Below are 26,770 nucleotides of genomic sequence, written 5' to 3' on the forward strand. Positions count from 1 at the left end.
GATCTGGAAGACCACTCTATTTCTAGTCATCATCCTAATATCTCGGATCAAGAGGTGGGCAACGGCACTTAGGGCAAGTGCCAGGACTTAAGGAGAGGAGAGGAGACTCAACAACACGGGGCTTGCCCAAACCCAACAACAAAGCGCGCATAGACGTCATTTCGGATCCATATTCCGACCCAACCCGACCCGATACCCGAACATAGAGAGCACCTTGGGAAACAAGTAACCCGAGCAAGCCCTGGCTCAAAAGCCGAAGTTTATATCATTTCTAGGTAGATCTAAAGAGGCTTGAAATCCCCCAAATTAAAACCCCAGCAAGGAGAAGAAGGAAATAGCATCCAGCATCGCAGTGGGAAGAAAGCGCAGTAGGAGGCGGCGGAGCGATGTTCCGGAACCAGTACGACACGGACGTGACGACATGGAGCCCGGCGGGGCGGCTGTTCCAGGTGGAGTACGCGATGGAGGCGGTGAAGCAAGGGTCGGCGGCGATCGGGCTCCGGTCGGCGACCCACGTGGTGCTGGCGACGGTGAACAAGGCGGCCTCCGAGCTGTCGTCCCACCAGAAGAAGGTCTTCAAGGTGGACGACCACATCGGCGTCGCCATCGCCGGCCTCACTGCCGACGGCCGCGTCCTCTCCCGTTTCCTTCGCTCCGAGTGCATCAACCACGCCTTCGTCTACGAGTCCCCTCTCCCGGTCTCTCGCCTCGTCGTCCACCTCGCCGACAAGGCCCAGGTTGAGAGTCTTCGCAACCCTAAACCCCATCCATCTCCAGATTTCTTTCTCGATCTATTTCCTCTTTTAGCAAATCTAACGGAGTATGTAATGAAATGTGATGAGTTGCTTTGATTATGGATAATGATCACTTCATGCTCGATTTATGCTCCTTCTTCCTAATGTTAGGGTTTTGGAGGAAGAAAACATTTTTCCCAGGTGAGCTTTTTATGATCTCTGGATGATCAATCCTCTTGGATATCATAATAGGGGTCAGAAGTCAACATGTAGCCGAGTTGATCCCACTTAGCCCTCTGGCTTCCTGATTACTTGTGATCTTGATCCATTCTAGAGTGCGGCTTGGTACTTTTGTCTTAGTCCTGGTCTGGCACATTCTCTACTTGTTTTTGGGTACGGTGTTTTTTTGAATCCAAACATGATGCATTGCCAAGTTCTTAGCAAGGATCAGGACCCATTTTAAGTTCTAAAACCAAAATCCTAGGACTCCATTTCCGAGTCTGGTCCAATCAATCAGGGATAATCTTTTGCTAGATGCTGATCTAATCTTATTACAAAAAATAGTTTAAGGCATGAACCTGGATATTTAATTGCCTTGAACTATAGTTTTCTAATCAGTAATTTCACATGCTGTCTCCTTCATTTATTTTGCTGTTCATGATTCTCCTTGTTGAATTCTGATTTCATTGACTTCTCAGCCTATATAATTTCCATAGTTACTTCTCATTGAAGGCAGCCTGTGCATCAATTCTTGTTAAGTTGGTATCCTCATTAAAGTCATCTATCTTCTTCTCACATAACCTTAAAGGATGCTGTTTACCTTGATGCTTTCTGTGTGGATGGAGTTTGTTGTTCGCCATCGTCTGTGTCATGCTTCATTACTGTAAAATCATGTTTTTATTACTCTTCATTCACAAACAAAACCTCTTTGATGATGTTGTGCTTTTTATCAGGACATCCAATTTTTCTGTAGTACACATGCTATCCAAGTTAAATGGAGTCTTTACGCTTCCTTTGAGGTAGCAACTGGTGACAGACAACTCTTCTACTCTAGAATGAATTCTTCACCAAAATCTCCTTCATTCTTCTCTATTGCATTTTCTGACCAACCACAAATAGGAATACGTAGTCATCATGTCATATTCTTAAAGTGGCGCACATGGTGACACTAGATCCAGATTTAATTGCCAACACCACCATGTTAGTCATAAAGAACTTGCCACTATTTCTGTGAAGGTCAGTATAGGTGGGTTGAGAAACAGTTTTTAGTCATGTGGTGTACAACCTCCTAACTTTGGGTATCATGCTTGTGGCCCATATTTGATGAATGTACTATCAACCATAGGGCTATAACAAGCTGGATTAGAGCCAACGACCTCAAGCCCTTCCCAGCCCGAAGTAAATACTTGATTTATTTCTTTAACATTTTACTTGCATATCTAGGCCAAGATCACCCAAGATTGGTGCTGCTTCTGGCCTATTTCCTTCCCTAGCCAACCGGTGGACTTCTTCTTGAACATTTGTCTTTGATGAACTCTGGCTTGTTGTTAGAGCTTTGCAAAACTGAACTAGTAAATCTTTCCTGAAATTTCCATTTTTAATTTTGGTTTAGCTTCTCATGGTTCTATTGGTCATTTTGAAAGTTAATTCCTTAGTACGTAAGGCTCATTGGTTATTATGAAAGTTAATTTATTCTGATAACAAGCTGAGATTTTCAGGATAAGTGGTTGATTAGTTATATTTTAGGATATACTCATGTGGAGGCTTGTACTTTTGTTATTGTGGAGAATATTTTGAACAAACTCATATGATGACCATCAAGCCTTTGCGAAGCGTTCCTGTCCAGGTCTACATTTGATGTTAATTTAAGCTTGTTGGTGTATTTTTTCTCATCTTCCATCCATATTACTTGGGGCCTCTCGCCCTTTTTTTTTTTTTTAAACTTTTAGCAATAAAAATAAAAACACCTTCCTTACTAGAGCTCAATGAGATCTTTTTTATACATGTCCATATCATCTTAGTTAATTTCCATCACTTTGTACTTATTATTTGTAGCTCCTCCTCTAACATATAATTGTTAAAATGTCTGAGACTTTATATATAGGAAGTGCTTAAGGGATATTTCTTGGATGATGAGATTGGAACGCAAAATTCTAGGATGATTGAAACTCTGTTGGCCTTAGGAGAGCTTTGCTTAGAGAAAACCCTATAAAGGAATATGTGTTTTAGGAAAGGCAGATTGTGATTACAAATTGCTGTAAGAAAATTTTGAATGATGGAATTAGTTAACCACAAAGTGGCTTAGAAAAGATTTCAAATGGCACCTGGGTTAATATTGATCAGTAGGTAACCTTTATCTTAAATACCTTACTGGAGTTGCACTTACAGGAGAAGGAGATTTGGAAGTTTCACAAATTTATGGTAGATCATAAAAATTATGGTGAAATCTGGGTATGTTCCTTTGCCATATGGTCAGATCTTGGGCTGAAGATCCTTCAAATGGATGGTGTTTCTTTTTTGGGGGGCCCTGGGGGGACTTGGGGGTTGGTGGTTAACTAGCATTACTTTGCGTTGATGAATTGGTAATAGGTTTTAGGTGGGCGACCAATGAGCTGCTGTCCTTGCTGGCTTTGGTGGCAAATTGTCAAACAAGATGCCTTAGAGAAAACTCATCATATATTTGAAATATCCTATATGGCAACTGTAAGATGAGACTCTTCTGTTTTCAAATGGTCATATCAACCTCCTATTATTCTGGAGAATGTTGATGGGAACAAGTAACTGATGTAGTGAATATGATTAATTCATTGCTTGGTTTTTGATGTCTACAAAATCAATGAGGTAATGTGAATGAACGTTTACATTTTATTATATAATAGGTTTGTTGCAAAATGTGAAGCTATTATAGGATAGTTGTTAAGCAGCTTATTAGACCTCATTTTTAACAAAAAATATATAGCATATGTTCTTATCCGCTTAGTGATTAGTGTTGCCAAAAAAATTACCTAATCTAATGTGCATGTCAAATATGGGTTTGGAGCGATATTGAGAGAATTTGATAGCTTATTACATTATATGGTGCAACTGCACTCTCGCTTCGTCTTTAGGTAATGAAGGTCAGGATTTTCAGATCATGCGGTATCATAGACTGAAGTGCACTGTTTGTATTCTTAGGCAACACTTGGATGATTGTAAACAAATGTCTAGTTGCATTAAACAGAAATAAATTAGGTGGTCTTGTTTCATTGGTGATTTGGCGTGTAAGATAGTTTAAATGGTGCATAATGGGGATTTACATGAAGTTTCCAGCACAGCGTAATATGACATGGTCCTTGAAGATCTATGAGCCTGGATGATTTATACTAGGGCTATTCCTAAGTGGTAACTTTGCATCAGATCTGGTGCTCAAATAAAGGATCACGAGATCTTTGCCCTAGAAGATTAGAACGTCCCTAAGCGATCTGATGTTCGTAGCTTTCTTGTCCAGTTTTCCGAAAATCTCAAAAATGTTCCTTATTTCTTCTTGTGAAGGACAATGTTTAGATTTTTCTGAAATATCTGCAATAGGATATGTCACAAACATATCCTTGCTAAAGATATCTGATTTTTCTTGTGAAGGACAGGGCATGACCTCCTTCATTTCTGTTTATTTGTATGTCTTATACTGTCTTTAGGCCTTACTGACATGTCATGAACATGCTTACATAAGAAGGCCATGCACCAAAATGTATCCACCTAGTATTTTTAAACACTGCTTCAAAAAATTGCATATCAGTTGATACATAATGCTACCCAGTCATATGTATTGACATATATTTGTCCTTTTTCTTTCTGGCAAAACAAATTCTGGTACTGTTGATGTTTGTTTTCTCCCAACTTTTGAGAATGTGTTTTTGTTAAATGTTCTTTTCTGGACTTTTATTTTTCTCCTGCAGTAATTTTGGTTTGGGAGTGTTAAATAACAACGCCCATGCTCTGTTGTTTATCAATGATATATGTTAAAAAACCAATCATGTCTCTTAAACAATCGAAAGTTGTTTAAGAGATCTGATTGGTTCTTACAATGCTATGAACTGAAGTGGTATGTTTCTAAAATATTATTTTGTCAATTTTCTTGTTCCCAGAAAATACCTGCCAGATTAAACCTAAATTAGATGTTAAGGCTTTTCATGTTCCGATACTTCTGAATCTCATTGGAAACAAAATAAGTCTGTTAAGCACTTACCATTAATATCCAGGCGTGCAAATTAAATGTTTATTCAATACTTAATTCCCTTGAGAAGAGATCTAGGATAATCTCAGTCCACTTTTAAATGATGAGCTTTTATTAGATAGGCTGGAATCATTATATATCTGATCTAAAAGAAAATTGTTTGGAATGTATCTTATACCACCACCAAAAGAAGAAGAAGAAGAAGAAGAAAAAGAAGAAGATATGTTTGATTCTATTGGGTTCTGTTATAATTGCTTTCTCTGTCTTGTGTTCTTTAAATGCTATTACCACTTGTGTTCTTTAAATGCTATTACCACTTGCAAGCTATTTATGAAATGATAATTGGCTAGGAATAGAAATTGAAATATGGCTCAATTCACATGTTGTAGCAAAGTGACACCAATTGCACCCACCATGGATTCATGTATTAGACATCTGGGAAAAAAGTGAGATAAACAGAAGAGTAATGCTCTAGTGCTTCTTGATTTGCTTTTTGATGCTCTGCTCGCAGCATCACTTGAGAAGAGCTGAATGATAACGAAGATAGCTGATAGGTTTAAAGCAAGGTAAATGCAGTGAAATGTTTTAAGATGTTTGATTGCTGCATGACTTGGAAACATAAAGCTATGCATATAAGATGTCAACAGATTCATTAAATGCTATTACCACATGAACACTATTTATGAAAAATTGGTGGGAATAGAAATTGAAATATGGTCTCAATTCAAATGTGGTAGCGAAGTGAATCCAATTGCACCACCATGGATTCATGCATAGACGAGTTGAATGACAACGAAGGTAGCTGATACACACTCCTCTGCAGTGAAGTGCTTAAAGGTGTTGATTGCAGCATGCCTTAGAAACTTAAAGATACACACATAAGACATCGATGGGAACTGGGATGTCCTGAAATCTGATTTTGAAAAATAGCCAAGACGTTTACATGATAAAATGACTGGGTGATAACTTCTGAATGAAGGAGTTCACTGTTGGTAGCATCAGCAAAATTTTAATGTGCATAACTATGCAACTGCATGACTAGTCTACATTTTGAGAGCTGCCAACTTGAAAGTAAGCTTACTGATGCTTCTTCACTCTTGTGCTACTGTCTTGGTTGAATGTAAACATAATGGAAAATATTCTGGTCTGTTCTAAATCTTAAAATATCCTCTGACATGAACTATGTTTAGAAGAGAAAGGGACTCTGTAGTGTGATCCCTTACGCAAGTTAATTCTACAATTTGCATCCTAGTTTGGCCATTTCTGTAAGGTGAGGAAAGTGAAAATTGGAGGTTTCTCTAATTATATCAACAATTCACTTAATTTGGTGTTAATGAAAGTGAACTGTTGGTACCCAGATCCATATTCCACAATTTAGATTTTTTTTCCTTTTTTTCTTTAAAGCCTATGGAATTTATTTTGTATTGGTAGATTGTTTGTTGTTTTTGTCTAACTTTTCTTATTTTGTACTTTTGCTGTATGATTGATGCCACTTTTCTTTTTATGCCTCACTTGCCAGATAAAGAAAATTCACTTTGCAACTTTTTATTCTTCGTTCTCAAGAGTGCATAATTTTGCTTCATTATTTATTTGCTTTGTATCCTCTCAAAAAAAAGGTTCCTATGTAAAAAACAGAAACACGGATACTTAACTATGTGTGAATGCTGAATATTCTAACATGTTTGGCAAATGAATTTTTAGTTACCTTGTGATTTTTGATATTGAAGATATGCATGAGCTTTTTTTAACAAATATGCACCAATACGTAAGAGCAAATTGGTTTAGCTCCACAATTGATGTGGAAGTTCATATGCGTACACACTCCTCTGTTTTATACCTTTTTTCACTTGACAATTCACTAACAATGTACGAAGACCATTCAGATTGAATGCTTGCAACGATGCTTCACTTGGTCAATCTGTGGTCAAAATTTGAAGTTCTAAGTTCGTCGTTCTAATCGACCCTGTCGGCATTTTGTTCATATGAGCACCTCAAGTATTGGCTCACGTCCTCTTGTGAATTTTCTTCTGAACCTGTTGTTGCCATATATTGTGAAAGATGTTTTATAGATAGATAGGGTCCAATTTAAACTAAAAATATTCGTGAATTATCAAAAGGCCATGGTTTTCTAGCATGACATTCTTTCATCTTTGCCCATATATTTTGTGGTAGTTAATTTTACATGGTTAAGCGGTGTAGTTGTAATATGTTGCTTTTATGTAGACCATTTATTTTTTAAATCTAAAAAGTCATTTCTTAGTTCATTTATTTTCCTAAATCTGACAACTGTTTATTATCCCAAGTCTGAACCAGCAATCTGTATTTTAAGATCTTAAAGAGAATTCTGGGTTCTATAATTCTTTCAAGAGGACATATTTTGCATTACTGGCATTTTGCCTATTTCAGGTCTGCACACAGCGTTCCTGGAAAAGGCCCTATGGAGTGGGCCTGCTGGTTGCTGGATTGGATGAAACTGGAGCTCACCTATATTATAACTGCCCCAGTGGAAACTACTTTGAGTATCAAGCATTTGCAATAGGATCCCGGTCGCAAGCTGCAAAAACTTATTTGGAGCGCAGATTTGGGGCTTTCAACAAGTACCCTCGTGAAGAATTGATAAAAGATGCCCTTTCTGCCATCAAAGAAACGCTACAGGGTGAGAAGCTGACCGGTGCCATCTGCACTGTTGCTGTTGTTGGAGTTGGAGAGCCATTTCATGTGATCGATCAGAAAACCATACAGGAAGTGATCGACTCTATGGAGATTAGGGAGGAAGCTGCAGCCGATCAGGGTACCACGCAAGAGGAGGATAAGAGTTCAGAAGCTGCACCAATGGATATTTGATTCAGGTAGAATTATGCCATCAGTATGGTGTCAACATACTGAAGAAAATCGTGTTTGAGAATCATGTGATTCAGCATACTCTATAATCTGCGTTATTTCTCGTGCTTCAATTTCTGAGGATTTGTCATGTGATTCAGACAAATCTTTTGATTTACAAACATGGCTTGACATTGGGTAAACAGACAGTTTAGTTAACTTCTTAAGGATGAAGATTTCATATCGGTGATGCCAATGCTTTTGGAACATTGCTTTGACAGTAGAAATAATTATTTACAGGGATTATGAGCATCAATGTATTAATTTCAGCCTTTTCAGGTCTGGATGTCTTTTAGAGGCATGAGGTTTTGAAATTCCTTGGTGCAGCGTGGAAACTTTGGGCATTAACCTGCTTCTTGTGACAGATTTTGTTGGTTAGGCCCAAAGGAACTGGAAACTGCTTATTCTAATGTGTTTGGCCTTAAAGAGCCTGGTTATTTGTATGAACCTCACGACGTTTTTTTTGCTTCTTAAGAAATTAGGCTATTATATCAATTTTTTCACAATCAGCAATGCTGTAAATTTCTTTTGAGAAAACTCCCAACGAATATTACTCGATTAAATAAAGATGTATAAAACTCTTTCAATTAGCCAAAATAATCCAAGTGCTTCAGTCATCAGTGTATTAGCTCGCAGGGTCTGAATAGTCGGTCCAAGGCATGATGACAAAAGTCTCGGACCGTCACTTCTCTAGCCGGGTTCTTACACAAATTGAAGATTATCTAGCTGTAAGAGTCTTCCATCACATAAATCCAAGCAATCCTTTTGGGGTAGCCCTGACCTTTCTCATGATCTGAAAAAATTGATCGTGCAGCTTTTCAAGCCATTTCACACTTTTTTTTTTTTTTTTTTTTTTTTTTTTTTTTTTTTTTTTTTTTTTTTTTTTTTTTTTTTTTTTTTTTTTTTTTTTTTTTTTTTTGGTAAAGGCGGCTACTCATATCATATAGTACGAACGTGAGTACAGCCCTCCAAATCAAACCATTTCACACAACTTCATTACGAGGAATTAAAGATGGTTTAGCTTTTCAAGCCGATTCCGGCCCTGACTTCGGGCTTGATTTTCGAGCGTGGTCTAGGCTCACGCTCAGGCCTAGCCATCTAACTACGAAAGCGAGGCAGGCTCGAAGTTTGAATGGGCTCTAATGTTATGCCCAAACCTATTCCAAAACTAACTTATAGCTGGACCTGAAGATGGCCCGGCCCGATGTCCAGCAGGCCGGCTTGGGCCACTTCCAGCCCCAGCTGGAACACTCACTAGAACAAGTCTAGAGTACTTTTTACTACTGAAATTTAATAATCTTCACGGTACAAGACTATGGACACAAAAGTTGAGTTTAATCTACTACACTCAATAATCACCCAGACTGGCCCCAAATGCAAAATTATGCTGCCCCTTCTTACAAAACAACGCCACAGCAAACGTGAAGTCTTCTTAATATCCAAACAAGTAGCCAGGCGAATTTAGTTTTTAAGATCTGGAAGCAGCAGATCCCTGGCCTGCATCTGCTTGTACATCCACTTCCAGTTCTCAGGTCTCACTTCACCACCAAGAGATCGTATCACAGATCCACCACTGCAGGAGCCCACCACGCAGCAGTCTTCAAGCGGAAGCCCTTTCACCAGCCCGTACAAAAAACCACTGGCAAAGAGATCACCAGCTCCTGTGGCATCAACAGCGCGTGCCTCCCCTATAGCTGGAACTCGGACAACCTGAGACACCAAATGATTTCTGAACGTCAAGCATTCCAAACCCCCCACCGGCAGCAAAAAGGAAGAGAGAGAGAGAGAGAGAGAGAGAGAGAGAGAAGAGAAATGCATACTACGGACCTCTTTTCCATGCTTTGCAATGCATCCCTTAGAGCCAAGGGTCACGACAGCCCATTTGCAGTGTTTGGCCAGAAAACTTAGCGCAGCCTCTGGATCTGCCTTTTGTTCTCCCCTGAAACACAGCAGAAGCATATCCAATCATGAAAGCATTTGAATTGTCTCTCAAAATATTCATTTCGCTTTTTATCACTCTATGTGATCCCTCCAAACTATGTCAAGCATGTGAGGGGCTCTCACATGAGAAAAGGAAGGAGAAGTATCAATGGCTATGTGACTTGAAAATAAATCTTATGTGCAAAACTAGATGAGCTTAAGAGCTTTTAATCTACTATGAGAAGAAATAAATTATTTGTTCCCAGAAAAAAATTTCTTAGTTTGATCCATAAATACTTAGCGGAAGTCAATTCCGTAAAAAATTTAGGCACTTGTTCCACTTTATACAAAGTTTAGTGGTGTAGAAACCTTCTTGTGACAGCAAAATGAGACTTCCGGGAAAACCAACGTGTAAAGGTTCGATTGTGATCCCGGAAAAACAATCAGGTGGTTCTAGTCGGTGAGCCTGGAAAAACCGACCGAGTTCGTTGTGACCTCGTAAAACAACAAGTTGGGTTGTGAGCTTGTAAAACAACCGGCTGTAATCCGAGGGGTTATAGTGAATTCCCAAGTGAGACTTGGGGAGTGGACGTAGGAGCAAGGATTAGCTCCGAACCACTATAAAAACATTGTGTTTGTGATTGCTTGTGTCTCTCTCTCTTACTCTCATTTCACTCACAGCACATAGCAACTAATTAATCATCTTGCAAAAGTATTAATTAGTCATCCACAAACGTTTTAATTGCTAAATTATTTTAAAACCCAATTCACCCCCCCTCTTGGGTTGTCTATCTGGGCAACAAGTGGTATCAGAGCCTAAACTCTTCTACCCTAAGAGTAAAAAATCAAAATGACAACCCCATTTGGATCTTCCCACATTGAGGGTCAGTCCACCCAAAGACCCCCATTCTTTAATGGATCCGACTACTCATATTGGAAGGCTAGGATGAGAATATTTATCCAAGCCCAAGACTATGAGATGTGGACCATTATATTGAATGGACCATACATCCCATCCATCTATATAGAGGGTGTCACTGTACCCAAACTTGAAAAGGATTGGGATGACCATGACATGAGGAAGGCACAACTCAATGCCAAAGCAATGAATGTGCTCTACTGTGCACTAGATAGGAATGAATTCAATAGAGTCTCTACTTGCAATTCTGCAAAAGAGATTTGGGATAGACTTGAAGTGACCCATGAGGGCACGAATCAGGTCAAAGAATCCAAAATAAATATATTAGTTCATAAGTATGAGTTATTTAAGATGAATTCTAATGAAACAATCACTTGCATGTTCACTAGATTTACTGATATTGTCAATGGCCTAAAAAGCCTTGGCAAAAACTATACTAACAGTGATCTTGTCAGGAAGATTCTTCGCTGTCTACCAAGGTCATGGGAAGCCAAAGTGACGGCAATCCAAGAAGCAAAGGATTTGAACAAGCTTCCTCTTGAGGAGCTTCTTGGATCCCTAATGACGCACGAGCTAACAATGAAGCAACACAACGAAGAAGAGTCCTCCCATAAGAAAAAGGTAATAGCTCTCAAATCTACATCATCTAACAAAGACTTGTCTTGCAGTAGCAGCAGTGAAGAAGAAGATCATGAGGGAGATGATGATGAGGCTCTTCTCGTGTGCAAGTTCAGAAAATTCATCAACCAAAAGAAGTCCTTTCATCAAAGGAGAGGCCCCTCAAATTCCTATCGCAAGGATAAAGGTAAGGAAAGGGGAAATGAGGGGATTGGATGTTATGAGTGCAAGAAGCCGGGGCATATTAGAGCTGAGTGTCCTTTACTAAAGAAGGGGAGCAAGTACAAGAAGAAGAAAGCCCTTGTCTCCACCCTATCGGACTCCGACGCATCATCATCATCATCGGATGAGGAACAAGAAGAAAAGGCCAATTTCTGCTTCATGGCCAATGAAAATGAGATAACATCCGAAACGCATCTAGATTTTACCTTTGATGAACTGTATGATGCATTTAATGAATTAATGATTGAATATAAGGCTATAAATCTTAAGAATAAAGAGCTAAAGCTAGCTAATCAATCTTACCTACATAAATACGATAAATTAGTTAAGGATAAGGACTTTATCACCAAAGAAAATTTAGAACTTAAGACAAGCAACCAACTCTTAATTCAAAAAACTAATACCTTGAGTAAAGATAATGAAAAACTAACTAAGAAAATTTTACAACTTAAAAACAATAAACAAATCTTAAACGAGAATCTCACAAAAGACTTGAACATTCTAAAAACCGAAAAACAAACACTAACTAAAGAACTTAAAAAATACAAACCTTTGGTTGAAAAATTTACATTTAGTTCTGAAAAATTGAATATGATACTCAATAGTCAACGAGCTGTATTCAATAGAGCTGGTTTAGGATATAAACCTAAAAATAAGCAAAAACTTCTTAGTAACTTCTTTGTTAAAGCAGGAGAAAGCAAAACTAAGAAAATAACATGTTTTTGCTGTGGAACATTAGGACATAAAGCAAATGTGTGCGATTATAGAAAAGAAAAAACTAAAAGAAAAATTAAAAGGGTATGGGTTCCAAAAGGAACTAACATTACTAACCATGAAGGACCCAAGAAAACTTGGGTACCTAAGATTATATGATTTGCTTGTGTAGGAGTGTCTTGCAGCCAAGGTCGACAAAAATTGTTGGTACTTGAATAGTGGCTGCTCAAGACACATGACGGGTGACAAGGATCAATTCTTCACCCTTGAAGCTAAGAAGGGAGGTGCTGTGACTTTTGGAGATAATAACCAAGGTCACATCATTGGTATAGGTAAAGTACAAATTACCCCTTCAACCTTTATTGATAATGTTCGATATGTTGATGGTCTTAAGCATAATCTACTAAGCATTAGTCAATTGTGTGATAGAGGTTATGAAGTTATGTTCAAACCATCACTATGCATAATAACAAACTCAAATGACAATAGTTTAGTGTTTAAAGGAATAAGACGTGGGAATGTGTATGTTGTAGACCTTGAGGATCTTGCCAAACATAATCCATGTTTAGTTGTTAATGAAACTAAGGATAATGATGCTAGTTGGTTATGGCACCGTAAGTTAGGTCATGCAAGCATGGACACCATATCAAAACTAGTTAAAAGAGATTCCGTGATAGGTTTGCCAAAACTAAAGTTTGAAGAGAATAAAATATGTGAAGCATGTCAATTTGGCAAACAATCAAGGAACTCCTTTAAATCTATAAATTGTGTCTCTACCTCTAGACCTCTAGAACTACTACACATGGACCTATTCGGACCAACTAGAACCACAAGTCTAGGTGGAAATAAATATGGTCTAGTTATCGTAGATGATTATTCTAGATACACTTGGGTTATGTTCTTAGCTCATAAAGATCAAGCATTTTCAGTCTTCAAGAAATTTCATAAGGAAGTAACAAATGCTAGAGATACTTCAGTAATAGCTATTAGAAGTGATCATGGTACCGAATTTGAAAATCATTTATTTGAGGAGTTTTGTAGTAAAAAGGGGATAACTCATAATTTTTCTGCACCTAGACACCACAACAAAATGGAGTTGTGGAAAGGAAAAATAGAACTCTAGAGGAAATGGCTAGAACTATGTTGTGTGAAAGTAACCTCCCTAAGTACTTTTAGGGAGAAGCCATTAATACTTCATGTCATATATTAAATAGAGTTTTATTGAGACCCATTATAAAGAAAACACCTTATGAACTTTGGAAAAACAGAAAACCAAAGGTAAATTATTTTCATGTCTTTGGATGTAGGTATTTTGTTCATAATAATGGAAAAGATAATCTAGGAAAATTTGATTCTAAATCTGATGAGGGTATATTCTTGGGGTACTCTACAACTAGTAAAACCTATAGAATCTTTAATAAAAGAATCCTAGTCATAGAAGAATCCATACATGTTGTTTTTGATGATTCTAGTGATACCTCTTCTAGTAAGAGAGTTAATCTTGATGATGATGCTGAAATTCTTGAAGAAAAGATAGATGAGATGACGTTACAAGATGATGATCAAAAATTAATTGAAGGTGTATCATCAAGCCAAGAAGCTAATATGGATCATGGGCTAACTAAGACTTGGAGGTATGCTCACGGGCATCCTAAAGAATTGATTTTAGATGATCCATCTCAACCTGTTAGGACTAGAGCATCTCTTAGAAACTTAAATAATCATCTAGCTTTTGTCTCACATTTTGAGCCCAAACACATAGAAGAAGCTGAAAAAGATGTAAATTGGATAAACGCAATGCAGGAAGAATTAAACCAATTTACTAGAAACAAGGTATGGAATCTAGTTGAACGACCTTCTGAATATTCAATTATAGGTACCAAATGGATTTATAAAAATAAACTTGATGAAAATGGAATTGTAATAAGGAATAAGGCTAGACTAGTAGCAAAGGGTTATAATCAAGAAGAAGGTATAGATTTTGATGAAACCTTTGCTCCTGTAGCTAGACTTGAGGCAATTAGACTTTTACTAGCATTTGCATGCTCTAAGGACTTCAAATTATTTCAAATGGATGTAAAAAGTGCATTTTTAAATGGGTATATTAATGAGGAGGTATATGTAGAACAATTTTGAAAATCATCAATATCCTAATCATGTATATAAATTGAACAAAGCACTTTATGGTTTGAAACAAGCACCTAGAGCATGGTATGAGAGGCTTAGCAAATTCCTATTAGAACATGAGTTCTCTTGGGGAAATGTAGATACAACATTGTTTCTAAAGAAGAAAAACAAAGATATGTTATTAGTGCAGATTTATGTTGATGATATTATTTTCGGTGCTACTAACAATCGCCTCTGCGAAGAATTTGCTGACTTGATGCAGAGTGAGTTTGAAATGAGCATGATAGGAGAGCTGAATTATTTTCTCGGGCTTCAAATCAAACAATCTGAAGAAGGCATCTTCATCAATCAAGCCAAATACATCAAGGAGATGCTTAAGAAGTTTGATATGGAGGAAAACAAGTCAATCAGCACACCCATGAGCTCATCATGCAAATTAGACCAAGATGAATCCGATAAATCAGTAGATCAAAAGTTATATAGAGGTATGATAGGATCTTTATTATATCTCACTGCAAGTAGACCTGATATCATGTTTAATGTATGTATGTGTGCTAGATATCAGTCTAATCCTAAGGAATCTCATCTAATTGCAGTCAAGAGAATCTTTAAATACCTAATAGGAACAAAGAATATAGGTTTATGGTATTCTAAAGAATCTAGCCTGAACTTAATAGGATACACAGATTCAGACTTTGCTGGATGTAAACTTGATAGAAAAAGCACCAGCGGGTCATGTCAATTCCTAGGAGAAAATTTAATCTCTTGGTTTAGCAAGAAACAAAACTCGGTTGCATTATCTACTGCTGAAGCTGAATATGTTGCAGCCGGGAGTTGTTGTGCTCAAATCATGTGGATTAAACAACAACTTGAAGACTATGGCATTAAACAAAATAAAATTTTCATTAATTGTGATAATACAAATGCCATTAATTTAACTAAAAATCCAATCCAGCATTCAAGAACTAAACATATTGAGATAAGACATCACTTCATAAGAGATCATGTACTGAATGGTGATGTGACACTTCAATTTGTTTGCACTGATGATCAATTAGCTGATATTTTTACAAAACCCTTAAGTGAAGAGAGATTTAGTGTGCTTAGGAGGGGATTAGGAGTGATTGATCCATCCTAGTGGTATTTTCCACTAGTTCATTGATTTTGATGATTAGATTGTGGTTAATATAGAGTTTCTTTTCAATGATCATCAAATCAGATCATAACTTAGTGATTTTCCCTCATTTGGCACGAACATAGCATGATTTTTAGGTGCGTGCCAAAGTTCGAGACGACTCGAGTAAGTTTCAGAGTCGGCTCGTAAGGGGGAGTCGACTCGCATACAGTCGGGAGTCGACTCGAGGTCAATAGGCGCTTAAGGAGAGTCGACTCGCGCATATTTTGGAGTCGACTCGAGGTCGAGTCGACTTGAGACTTACAGGAGTCGACTCGCAGTCGGGATCCGACTTTTTAACCCTAATCCAGCGTTTACTCAACACTTCTATTCACCGCCGCCACTGTTCACAAACCCTAGAGCCGACTCCTAGATCGTCTCCGGCCGCCCTTAGGATTTTTTCCGTCGACCTTCTTTCGTCCATTAGCGTTTTACCCCATTCTAGGTCGACCATGCCTCATAAAGCCGTTGTCCCAAGCCGGAAGAGGCACCAACCCGCGACCGGTGCCGAGCGGCGTTCCAAGGCTGGAACGATCCCGTGAGGCCACAACCTCCGGTTTGTTCCCCGCCGAGGGAGGTTCCCTCGAGGCCGTGCGCCGGGAAGGCGGTCTCCACCGGGAGATACGTCGATTTTGACTATCTCTCCCGGGAGGGCTTTACCATAGGAGAGAGATTGCGGGCCCAGGGTTTAGAGTATTTTTGTTCCCTAGATCTCCCCACATACCCAGGGCTAGTTAGGGAGTTCTACGGTACTGTCCATAGGGGCAATGGGGGTATAGAGGGAACCGTAGCCAGTGTCCCATTATTTATTTCCGAGGATTTCATAGCCCAAATCCTCCACCTTCCCTAAGTAGGAGTGTCACCCACACACCCCGAAGATAGGACTGAGGCCCTTACGGCCATTCTAGGGCATCCACCCCAGTCCCCAATAGATGAGGTGTCCGCCAGCTCACTGTCAGTTGAGATGCGGCTCCTCTTGAGTATCATCTCTAGGACCCTCTTCCCGAAGACTGGCCGCTTCGATTTTGTTTCTGAGAGGGACCTAGCCCTTATGTTCTACATCCTCCAGGACACCCCAATCAACTTCCCGAAACTCATTTATAGATATCTATGTGAGCCCCTAGATAGACCTAGGCTCACCCTCCCCTATGGCATGCTATACACACTTATCTTTAGGGAGGCCGAGATTCCTATTCCTGAGGGGGAACCCTCTCGCGCATTGCGATGGACAGATTGCATGCGTCCGGGAACCCTACACAGGATGGGGTTTCGTAAGGTAGAGGGAACTTGGGTTAGGAAGTCGTCTACCTCCACACATACTACCAGCCACTCCCCCAGTCCTGACCCTGATTCGGACATTCCTACCTTTCCCTCCACTTCAGTACCTTCCACTTCAGCCGGACCCTCCTCCTCCGCTCCACCCACTCAGCTGATGGAGGTCCGGATCTCTCCTGAGCAGCTCCGGGAGTTGCGACAGGACATCGTGAGGGATCTTCGGGACGACCTGCTTAGGGAGCTCCGAGGTCCAGCGACTGCTCCCTCTCCTGCACCCTCTTCTGCATTGGTTCCTTCCCTGTCAGCCGTGACCGAGATGACGGCCCATGTGCGGGAAGAAATCTACAATATCAGGAGCCTGATACAAGCCCAGTTCTCTAGCATGAGCGATGTCACGAGCACCACTCGGAAGATGCGCGATGACATCCGACATGACATGGGCACCACTAGTCAGGGGGCCGAGCGCTTGGCGAATGTGCTCATCGCCAAGCTGGACACACTTCAGCAGACTGTGACCGAGCTCGACATGACACACAGCAGGGCCACCTCGGCCATTATCAGACAGTTAGAGCACGTCGTCAATGCGGTCACCCTACTCGCGGAACGACAGCCCAGGGAAGCCGCATCCTCCTCGAGGAAGCCTTAGATCTTTTTGTATTTTGACATGTATTTTCTGCTTTACTTATTGTATTCACAAATGTATTTACATACACATCAATACAATGAGTAGACATATTCTCTTCAATTTTGTGCAATTTGATCTCTAATTGATTGCGTGTTCTACTCACTTCCTTTTTGATACGATGACAAAAAGGGGGAGAAATATGTATTAGATATGTAAAAGGAATCAATGAAAATCAATAAAAAGAAAAACTTTTAAAACACACAATAATTTGTTCTAAGTGGATTTGATACCTCGAAGCTCATTATCTCTCTGTTGGGGCTCTTAATGGAGTAATCTCCAGAATCTATTCAAGGGATATTCGGAGATTAGTTGAATCCTACTCAAGAACAAATTGATAGATTTTTCCTCTAAAAAAACTAAAAATTTAAGTTCAAAAACTTCAATGCATTAAAAGGAAATTCAGAGAATCAAAACAAAGTTGAATGCATATGTTGAGGGGGAGAATCTGAATTTTTAAGAAAGCCAAATCACTAAATATATATAAGCCAAACAATTGAGTGCATGACATGAAGGCTTATATAATTCCAAATGAAAGGGGGAGCTTTAACTCCAAAATTTATTGTTTCACACCTTTCAAGTTTGGATAAATTAAATAACCAGACACTTGAATTCATGTATAGATTTCATTTCCTTGTTTATTGAGCAATTCACTTTACATATACTCAATGTTTTGTCATCATCAAAAAGGGAGAGATTGTGGAGTGATTGATTAAAACCCTATTTGATTTTGATGAGCTCAAAGCATTTGAGTATATATTTTGTTTTCTAATGAATTCAATCGAGTGTTTCAGTGAAAATCTTGTCTAAGTGTTTCTAGATTTGGTTCAAGATATTTTGGATAAGTTAAAAAGTCAGTTTGAACCAAAGTCTGAGACTCGAGTCGACTCCGGGATATTACGAGTCGACTCCAAGCGTATCAGAAGCACTGGCACGGGCTCGAGTCGACTCCGGATCACTACGAGTCGACTCCGACTGAGAACAGACAGATGAACAGAAAGACACAATTCAAAACCTGTCAGTGAGTCGACTCCTGAAGTGCGCGAGTCGACTCCGATGCTTACCGAGTCGACTCCGGAGTAGTATGAGTCGACTCCAGGGAGTTACAGACAAAAAGTCAAAGAGCAAGTTTCGACCCTGAGAGCCGAGTCGACTCCTGAGGAACGCGAGTCGACTCCGATGGTTGGCAGGTCGACTCCAAAGAAAGCGAGAGTCGACTCTCAGTTGTATTCAAGGCAAAAGTCAGAGAGCAGTTTTCGGACACTGAGATCCGAGTCGACTCCCGCAATGCGCGAGTCGACTCCGAGACAACGCGACCCCAAAAAGACAGAAGACCAAATTGTTGTCTCTGAGAGCCGAGTCGACTCCAAGACAGCTCGAGTCGACTCCAAGGCAGCGCTACACCAAAAAGGCAGAAGACTGAGTTTCGGAAACTGAGAGCCGAGTCGACTCCGGAACAGTTCGAGTCGACTCCAAGACTGGACGAGCCAAAAGACAGAAGATCGGGAGTTCGGGCTCTGAGCGCCGAGTCGACTCCCAGAAATTCCGAGTCGACTCGAGTGGGCCAAGTTGAAAAATAGCTCTACGGATTTCAAGGGATGAGCCGACTCCAAAAATGCCAAGTCAGCTCCAGTTTTTGGCGAGTCGACTCCGGGTTAAGTCGAGTCGACTCCCAGTCGAGGAGGTCACTTTAATTCAAATCCGGAACAGTTGCCGAGCCGACTCCAGAAAAGCATGAGTCGACTCCTGTTACAGCCGAGTCGACTCCAGATCGCGCGAGTCGACTCCGACCCCAACGGACACATTGTCAGGATGTGCAGAGTGTGCAGAACGGGCAGAAAAATGTGTCTAACGGCTAGTTTCCGTGGGGGATGGCTTAAATAGCCACAGAGGACTGTAGCAAGACAGAGAAGTACCATTCCACTCAAAGAAATCAAGCATCCTTTCTCTGCAAACTGATTTCAACGGAAAAGAAGGAAGAGGGCCATTAACTCCATTCAACCGACTCTTTCCAGCATTAAAAGAAGTCTCCTCCTGCCTTCAAGTCTTCCAATTTTCAAGAGGAGACCCAAAGTTCAAGAAGCCCTTCTCTTCTCCAACTCAAACGTGTTTGAGGGCTCTTAACTTTACTCTTATTAATATCGCTGTATATCTGCTTTTTAGAAGCTTTGTTTTTCTGTTTGTCTTTGTTCTTTCCATCTTGTCCTTACTTGATTCAATCAGGGGATTGAATCAAGGGTATATAGGTTTGTTGGTGAGCCGAGGGTAAAACCAACGTGTAAGGGTTCGATTGTGATCCCGGAAAAACAATCGGGTGGTTCTAGTCGGTGAGCCTGGAAAAACCGACCGAGTTCGTTGTGACCTCGTAAAACAACAAGTTGGGTTGTGAGCTTGTAAAACAACCGGCTGTAATCCGAGGGGTTATAGTGAATTTCCAAGTGAGACTTGGGGAGTGGACGTAGGAGCAAGGATTAGCTCCGAACCACTATAAAAACATTGTGTTTGTGATTGCTTGTGTCTCTCTCTCTTACTCTCATTTTACTCACAGCACATAGCAACTAATTAATCATCTTGCAAAAGTATTAATTAGTCATCCATAAACGTTTTAATTGCTAAATTATTTTAAAACCCAATTCACCCCCCCCCCCTCTTGGGTTGTCTATCTGGGCAACAGAATGGTCTTCGTACATTGTTAGTGAATTGTCAAGTGAAAAAAGGTATAAAACAGAGGAGTGTGTACGCATATGAACTTCCACATCAATTGTGGAGCTAAACCAATTTGCTCTTACGTATTGGTGCATATTTGTTAAAAAAAGCTCATGCATATCTTCAATATCAAAAATTACAAGGTAACTAAAAATTCATTTGCCAAACATGTTAGAATATTCAGCATTCACACATAGTTAAGTATCCGTGTTTCTGTTTTTTACATAGGAACCTTTTTTTTGAGAGGATACAAAGCAAATAAATAATGAAGCAAAATTATGCACTCTTGAGAACGAAGAATAAAAAGTTGCAAAGTGAATTTTCTTTATCTGGCAAGTGAGGCATAAAAAGAAAAGTGGCATCAATCATACAGCAAAAGTACAAAATAAGAAAAGTTAGACAAAAACAACAAACAATCTACCAATACAAAATAAATTCCATAGGCTTTAAAGAAAAAAAGGAAAAAAAATCTAAATTGTGGAATATGGATGTGGGTACCAACAGTTCACTTTCATTAACACCAAATTAAGTGAATTGTTGATATAATTAGAGAAACCTCCAATTTTCACTTTCCTCACCTTACAGAAATGGCCAAACTAGGATGCAAATTGTAGAATTAACTTGCGTAAGGGATCACACTACAGAGTCCCTTTCTCTTCTAAACATAGTTCATGTCAGAGGATATTTTAAGATTTAGAACAGACCAGAATATTTTCCATTATGTTTACATTCAACCAAGACAGTAGCACAAGAGTGAAGAAGCATCAGTAAGCTTACTTTCAAGTTGGCAGCTCTCAAAATGTAGACTAGTCATGCAGTTGCATAGTTATGCACACTAAAATTTTGCTGATGCTACCAACAGTGAACTCCTTCATTCAGAAGTTATCACCCAGTCATTTTATCATGTAAACGTCTTGGCTATTTTTCAAAATCAGATTTCAGGACATCCCAGTTCCCATCGATGTCTTATGTGTGTATCTTTAAGTTTCTAAGGCATGCTGCAATCAACACCTTTAAGCACTTCACTGCAGAGGAGTGTGTATCAGCTACCTTCGTTGTCATTCAACTCGTCTATGCATGAATCCATGGTGGTGCAATTGGATTCACTTCGCTACCACATTTGAATTGAGACCATATTTCAATTTCTATTCCCACCAATTTTTCATAAATAGTGTTCATGTGGTAATAGCATTTAATGAATCTGTTGACATCTTATATGCATAGCTTTATGTTTCCAAGTCATGCAGCAATCAAACATCTTAAAACATTTCACTGCATTTACCTTGCTTTAAACCTATCAGCTATCTTCGTTATCATTCAGCTCTTCTCAAGTGATGCTGCGAGCAGAGCATCAAAAAGCAAATCAAGAAGCACTAGAGCATTACTCTTCTGTTTATCTCACTTTTTTCCCAGATGTCTAATACATGAATCCATGGTGGGTGCAATTGGTGTCACTTTGCTACAACATGTGAATTGAGCCATATTTCAATTTCTATTCCTAGCCAATTATCATTTCATAAATAGCTTGCAAGTGGTAATAGCATTTAAAGAACACAAGACAGAGAAAGCAATTATAACAGAACCCAATAGAATCAAACATATCTTCTTCTTTTTCTTCTTCTTCTTCTTCTTCTTTTGGTGGTGGTATAAGATACATTCCAAACAATTTTCTTTTAGATCAGATATATAATGATTCCAGCCTATCTAATAAAAGCTCATCATTTAAAAGTGGACTGAGATTATCCTAGATCTCTTCTCAAGGGAATTAAGTATTGAATAAACATTTAATTTGCACGCCTGGATATTAATGGTAAGTGCTTAACAGACTTATTTTGTTTCCAATGAGATTCAGAAGTATCGGAACATGAAAGCCTTAACATCTAATTTAGGTTTAATCTGGCAGGTATTTTCTGGGAACAAGAAAATTGACAAAATAATATTTTAGAAACATACCACTTCAGTTCATAGCATTGTAAGAACCAATCAGATCTCTTAAACAACTTTCGATTGTTTAAGAGACATGATTGGTTTTTTAACATATATCATTGATAAACAACAGAGCATGGGCGTTGTTATTTAACACTCCCAAACCAAAATTACTGCAGGAGAAAAATAAAAGTCCAGAAAAGAACATTTAACAAAAACACATTCTCAAAAGTTGGGAGAAAACAAACATCAACAGTACCAGAATTTGTTTTGCCAGAAAGAAAAAGGACAAATATATGTCAATACATATGACTGGGTAGCATTATGTATCAACTGATATGCAATTTTTTGAAGCAGTGTTTAAAAATACTAGGTGGATACATTTTGGTGCATGGCCTTCTTATGTAAGCATGTTCATGACATGTCAGTAAGGCCTAAAGACAGTATAAGACATACAAATAAACAGAAATGAAGGAGGTCATGCCCTGTCCTTCACAAGAAAAATCAGATATCTTTAGCAAGGATATGTTTGTGACATATCCTATTGCAGATCTTTCAGAAAAATCTAAACATTGTCCTTCACAAGAAGAAATAAGGAACATTTTTGAGATTTTCGGAAAACTGGACAAGAAAGCTACGAACATCAGATCACTTAGGGACGTTCTAATCTTCTAGGGCAAAGATCTCGTGATCCTTTATTTGAGCACCAGATCTGATGCAAAGTTACCACTTAGGAATAGCCCTAGTATAAATCATCCAGGCTCATAGATCTTCAAGGACCATGTCATATTACGCTGTGCTGGAAACTTCATGTAAATCCCCATTATGCACCATTTAAACTATCTTACACGCCAAATCACCAATGAAACAAGACCACCTAATTTATTTCTGTTTAATGCAACTAGACATTTGTTTACAATCATCCAAGTGTTGCCTAAGAATACAAACAGTGCACTTCAGTCTATGATACCGCATGATCTGAAAATCCTGACCTTCATTACCTAAAGACGGAGCGAGAGTGCAGTTGCACCATATAATGTAATAAGCTATCAAATTCTCTCAATATCGCTCCAAACCCATATTTGACATGCACATTAGATTAGGTAATTTTTTTGGCAACACTAATCACTAAGTGGATAAGAACATATGCTATATATTTTTTGTTAAAAATGAGGTCTAATAAGCTGCTTAACAACTATCCTATAATAGCTTCACATTTTGCAACAAACCTATTATATAATAAAATGTAAACGTTCATTCACATTACCTCATTGATTTTGTAGACATCAAAAACCAAGCAATGAATTAATCATATTCACTACATCAGTTACTTGTTCCCATCAACATTCTCCAGAATAATAGGAGGTTGATATGACCATTTGAAAACAGAAGAGTCTCATCTTACAGTTGCCATATAGGATATTTCAAATATATGATGAGTTTTCTCTAAGGCATCTTGTTTGACAATTTGCCACCAAAGCCAGCAAGGACAGCAGCTCATTGGTCGTCCACCTAAAACCTATTACCAATTCATCAACGCAAAGTAATGCTAGTTAACCACCAACCCCCAAGTCCCCCCAGGGCCCCCCAAAAAAGAAACACCATCCATTTGAAGGATCTTCAGCCCAAGATCTGACCATATGGCAAAGGAACATACCCAGATTTCACCATAATTTTTATGATCTACCATAAATTTGTGAAACTTCCAAATCTCCTTCTCCTGTAAGTGCAACTCCAGTAAGGTATTTAAGATAAAGGTTACCTACTGATCAATATTAACCCAGGTGCCATTTGAAATCTTTTCTAAGCCACTTTGTGGTTAACTAATTCCATCATTCAAAATTTTCTTACAGCAATTTGTAATCACAATCTGCCTTTCCTAAAACACATATTCCTTTATAGGGTTTTCTCTAAGCAAAGCTCTCCTAAGGCCAACAGAGTTTCAATCATCCTAGAATTTTGCGTTCCAATCTCATCATCCAAGAAATATCCCTTAAGCACTTCCTATATATAAAGTCTCAGACATTTTAACAATTATATGTTAGAGGAGGAGCTACAAATAATAAGTACAAAGTGATGGAAATTAACTAAGATGATATGGACATGTATAAAAAAGATCTCATTGAGCTCTAGTAAGGAAGGTGTTTTTATTTTCATTGCTAAAAGTTATAAAAAAAAAAAAGGGCGAGAGGCCCCAAGTAATATGGATGGAAGATGAGAAAAAATACACCAACAAGCTTAAATTAACATCAAATGTAGACCTGGACAGGAACGCTTCGCAAAGGCTTGATGGTCATCATATGAGTTTGTTCAAAATATTCTCCACAATAACAAAAGTACAAGCCTCCACATGAGTATATCCTAAAATATAACTAATCAACCACTTATCCTGAAAATCTCAGCTTGTTATCAGAATAAATTAACTTTCATAATAACCAATGAGCCTTACGTACTAAGGAATTAACTTTCAAAATGACCAATAGAACCATGAGAAGCTAAACCAAAATTAAAAATGGAAATTTCAGGAAAGATTTACTAGTTCAGTTTTGCAAAGCTCTAACAACAAGCCAGAGTTCATCAAAGACAAATGTTCAAGAAGAAGTCCACCGGTTGGCTAGGGCAGGAAATAGGCCAGAAGCAGCACCAATCTTGGGTGATCTTGGCCTAGATATGCAAGTAAAATGTTAAAGAAATAAATCAAGTATTTACTTCGGGCTGGGAAGGGCTTGAGGTCGTTGGCTCTAATCCAGCTTGTTATAGCCCTATGGTTGATAGTACATTCATCAATTATGGGCCACAAGCATGATACCCAAAGTTAGGAGGTTGTACAGCACATGAATAAAAACTGTTTCTCAACCCACCTATACTGACCTTCACAGAAATAGTGGCAAGTTCTTTATGACTAACATGGTGGTGTTGGCAATTAAATCTGGATCTAGTGTCACCATGTGCGCCACTTTAAGAATATGACATGATGACTACGTATTCCTATTTGTGGTTGGTCAGAAAATGCAATAGAGAAGAATGAAGGAGATTTTGGTGAAGAATTCATTCTAGAGTAGAAGAGTTGTCTGTCACCAGTTGCTACCTCAAAGGAAGCGTAAAGACTCCATTTAACTTGGATAGCATGTGTACTACAGAAAAATTGGATGTCCTGATAAAAAGCACAACATCATCAAAGAGGTTTTGTTTGTGAATGAAGAGTAATAAAAACATGATTTTACAGTAATGAAGCATGACACAGACGATGGCGAACAACAAACTCCATCCACACAGAAAGCATCAAGGTAAACAGCATCCTTTAAGGTTATGTGAGAAGAAGATAGACGACTTTAATGAGGATACCAACTTAACAAGAATTGATGCACAGGCTGCCTTCAATGAGAAGTAACTATGGAAATTATATAGGCTGAGAAGTCAATGAAATCAGAATTCAACAAGGAGAATCATGAACAGCAAAATAAATGAAGGAGACAGCATGTGAAATTACTGATTAGAAAACTGTAGTTCAAGGCAATTAAATATCCAGGTTCATGCCTTAAACTATTTTTTGTAATAAGATTAGATCAGCATCTAGCAAAAGATTATCCCTGATCGATTGGACCAGACTCGGAAATGGAGTCCTAGGATTTTGGTTTTAGAACTTAAAATGGGTCCTGATCCTTGCTAAGAACTTGGCAATGCATCATGTTTGGATTCAAAAAAACACCGTACCCAAAAACAAGTAGAGAATGTGCCAGACCAGGACTAAGACAAAAGTACCAAGCCGCACTCTAGAATGGATCAAGATCACAAGTAATCAGGAAGCCAGAGGGCTAAGTGGGATCAACTCGGCTACATGTTGACTTCTGACCCCTATTATGATATCCAAGAGGATTAATCATCCAGAGATCATAAAAAGCTCACCTGGGAAAAATGTTTTCTTCCTCCAAAACCCTAACATTAGGAAGAAGGAGCATAAATCGAGCATGAAGTGGTCATTATCCATAATCAAAGCAACTCATCACATTTCATTACATACTCCGTTAGATTTGCTAAAAGAGGAAATAGATCGAGAAAGAAATCTGGAGATGGATGGGGTTTAGGGTTGCGAAGACTCTCAACCTGGGCCTTGTCGGCGAGGTGGACGACGAGGCGAGAGACCGGGAGAGGGGACTCGTAGACGAAGGCGTGGTTGATGCACTCGGAGCGAAGGAAACGGGAGAGGACGCGGCCGTCGGCAGTGAGGCCGGCGATGGCGACGCCGATGTGGTCGTCCACCTTGAAGACCTTCTTCTGGTGGGACGACAGCTCGGAGGCCGCCTTGTTCACCGTCGCCAGCACCACGTGGGTCGCCGACCGGAGCCCGATCGCCGCCGACCCTTGCTTCACCGCCTCCATCGCGTACTCCACCTGGAACAGCCGCCCCGCCGGGCTCCATGTCGTCACGTCCGTGTCGTACTGGTTCCGGAACATCGCTCCGCCGCCTCCTACTGCGCTTTCTTCCCACTGCGAAGCTGGATGCTATATCCTTCTTCTCCTTGCTAGGGTTTTAATTTGGGGGATTTCAAGCCTCTTTAGATCTACCTAGAAATGATATAAACTTCGGCTTTTGAGCCAGGGCTTGCTCGGGTTACTTGTTTCCCAAGGTGCTCTCTATGTTCGGGTATCGGGTCGGATT

General features: G+C 39.2%; 2 protein-coding genes across 2 annotated transcripts; one reads left to right on the forward strand and one right to left on the reverse strand.

The window, feature by feature from the left end:
• Positions 1 to 253: 253 nt before the first annotated feature.
• LOC108511466 (proteasome subunit alpha type-1-like) lies at positions 254 to 8,109 on the forward strand. The gene is made up of 2 exons (XM_039117169.3): positions 254 to 737; positions 7,354 to 8,109. Exons 1-2 carry the CDS (start codon positions 387 to 389, stop codon positions 7,789 to 7,791), a joined length of 789 nt encoding a protein of 262 aa, XP_038973097.1. The 5' UTR covers positions 254 to 386; the 3' UTR covers positions 7,792 to 8,109.
• A 973-nt stretch (positions 8,110 to 9,082) lies between these two features.
• On the reverse strand, positions 9,083 to 26,695 carry LOC103699134 (proteasome subunit alpha type-1-B-like). The gene is made up of 3 exons (XM_039117171.3): positions 26,215 to 26,695; positions 9,655 to 9,766; positions 9,083 to 9,537 (listed from the first exon to the last, which is right to left on the reverse strand). The coding sequence occupies exons 1-2, from the start codon at positions 26,563 to 26,565 to the stop codon at positions 9,683 to 9,685; spliced, it is 435 nt and encodes a 144-aa protein (XP_038973099.1). The 5' UTR covers positions 26,566 to 26,695; the 3' UTR covers positions 9,083 to 9,537; positions 9,655 to 9,682.
• Between the last annotated feature and the right edge of the window lie 75 nt (positions 26,696 to 26,770).

This window comes from Phoenix dactylifera, chromosome 18 (assembly GCF_051530095.1).
Source record: "Phoenix dactylifera cultivar Ajwa chromosome 18, Ajwa_hap1_PhDact_Kaust_v1.1, whole genome shotgun sequence".
In the NCBI taxonomy this organism is placed as follows: Eukaryota; Viridiplantae; Streptophyta; class Magnoliopsida; order Arecales; family Arecaceae; genus Phoenix; species Phoenix dactylifera.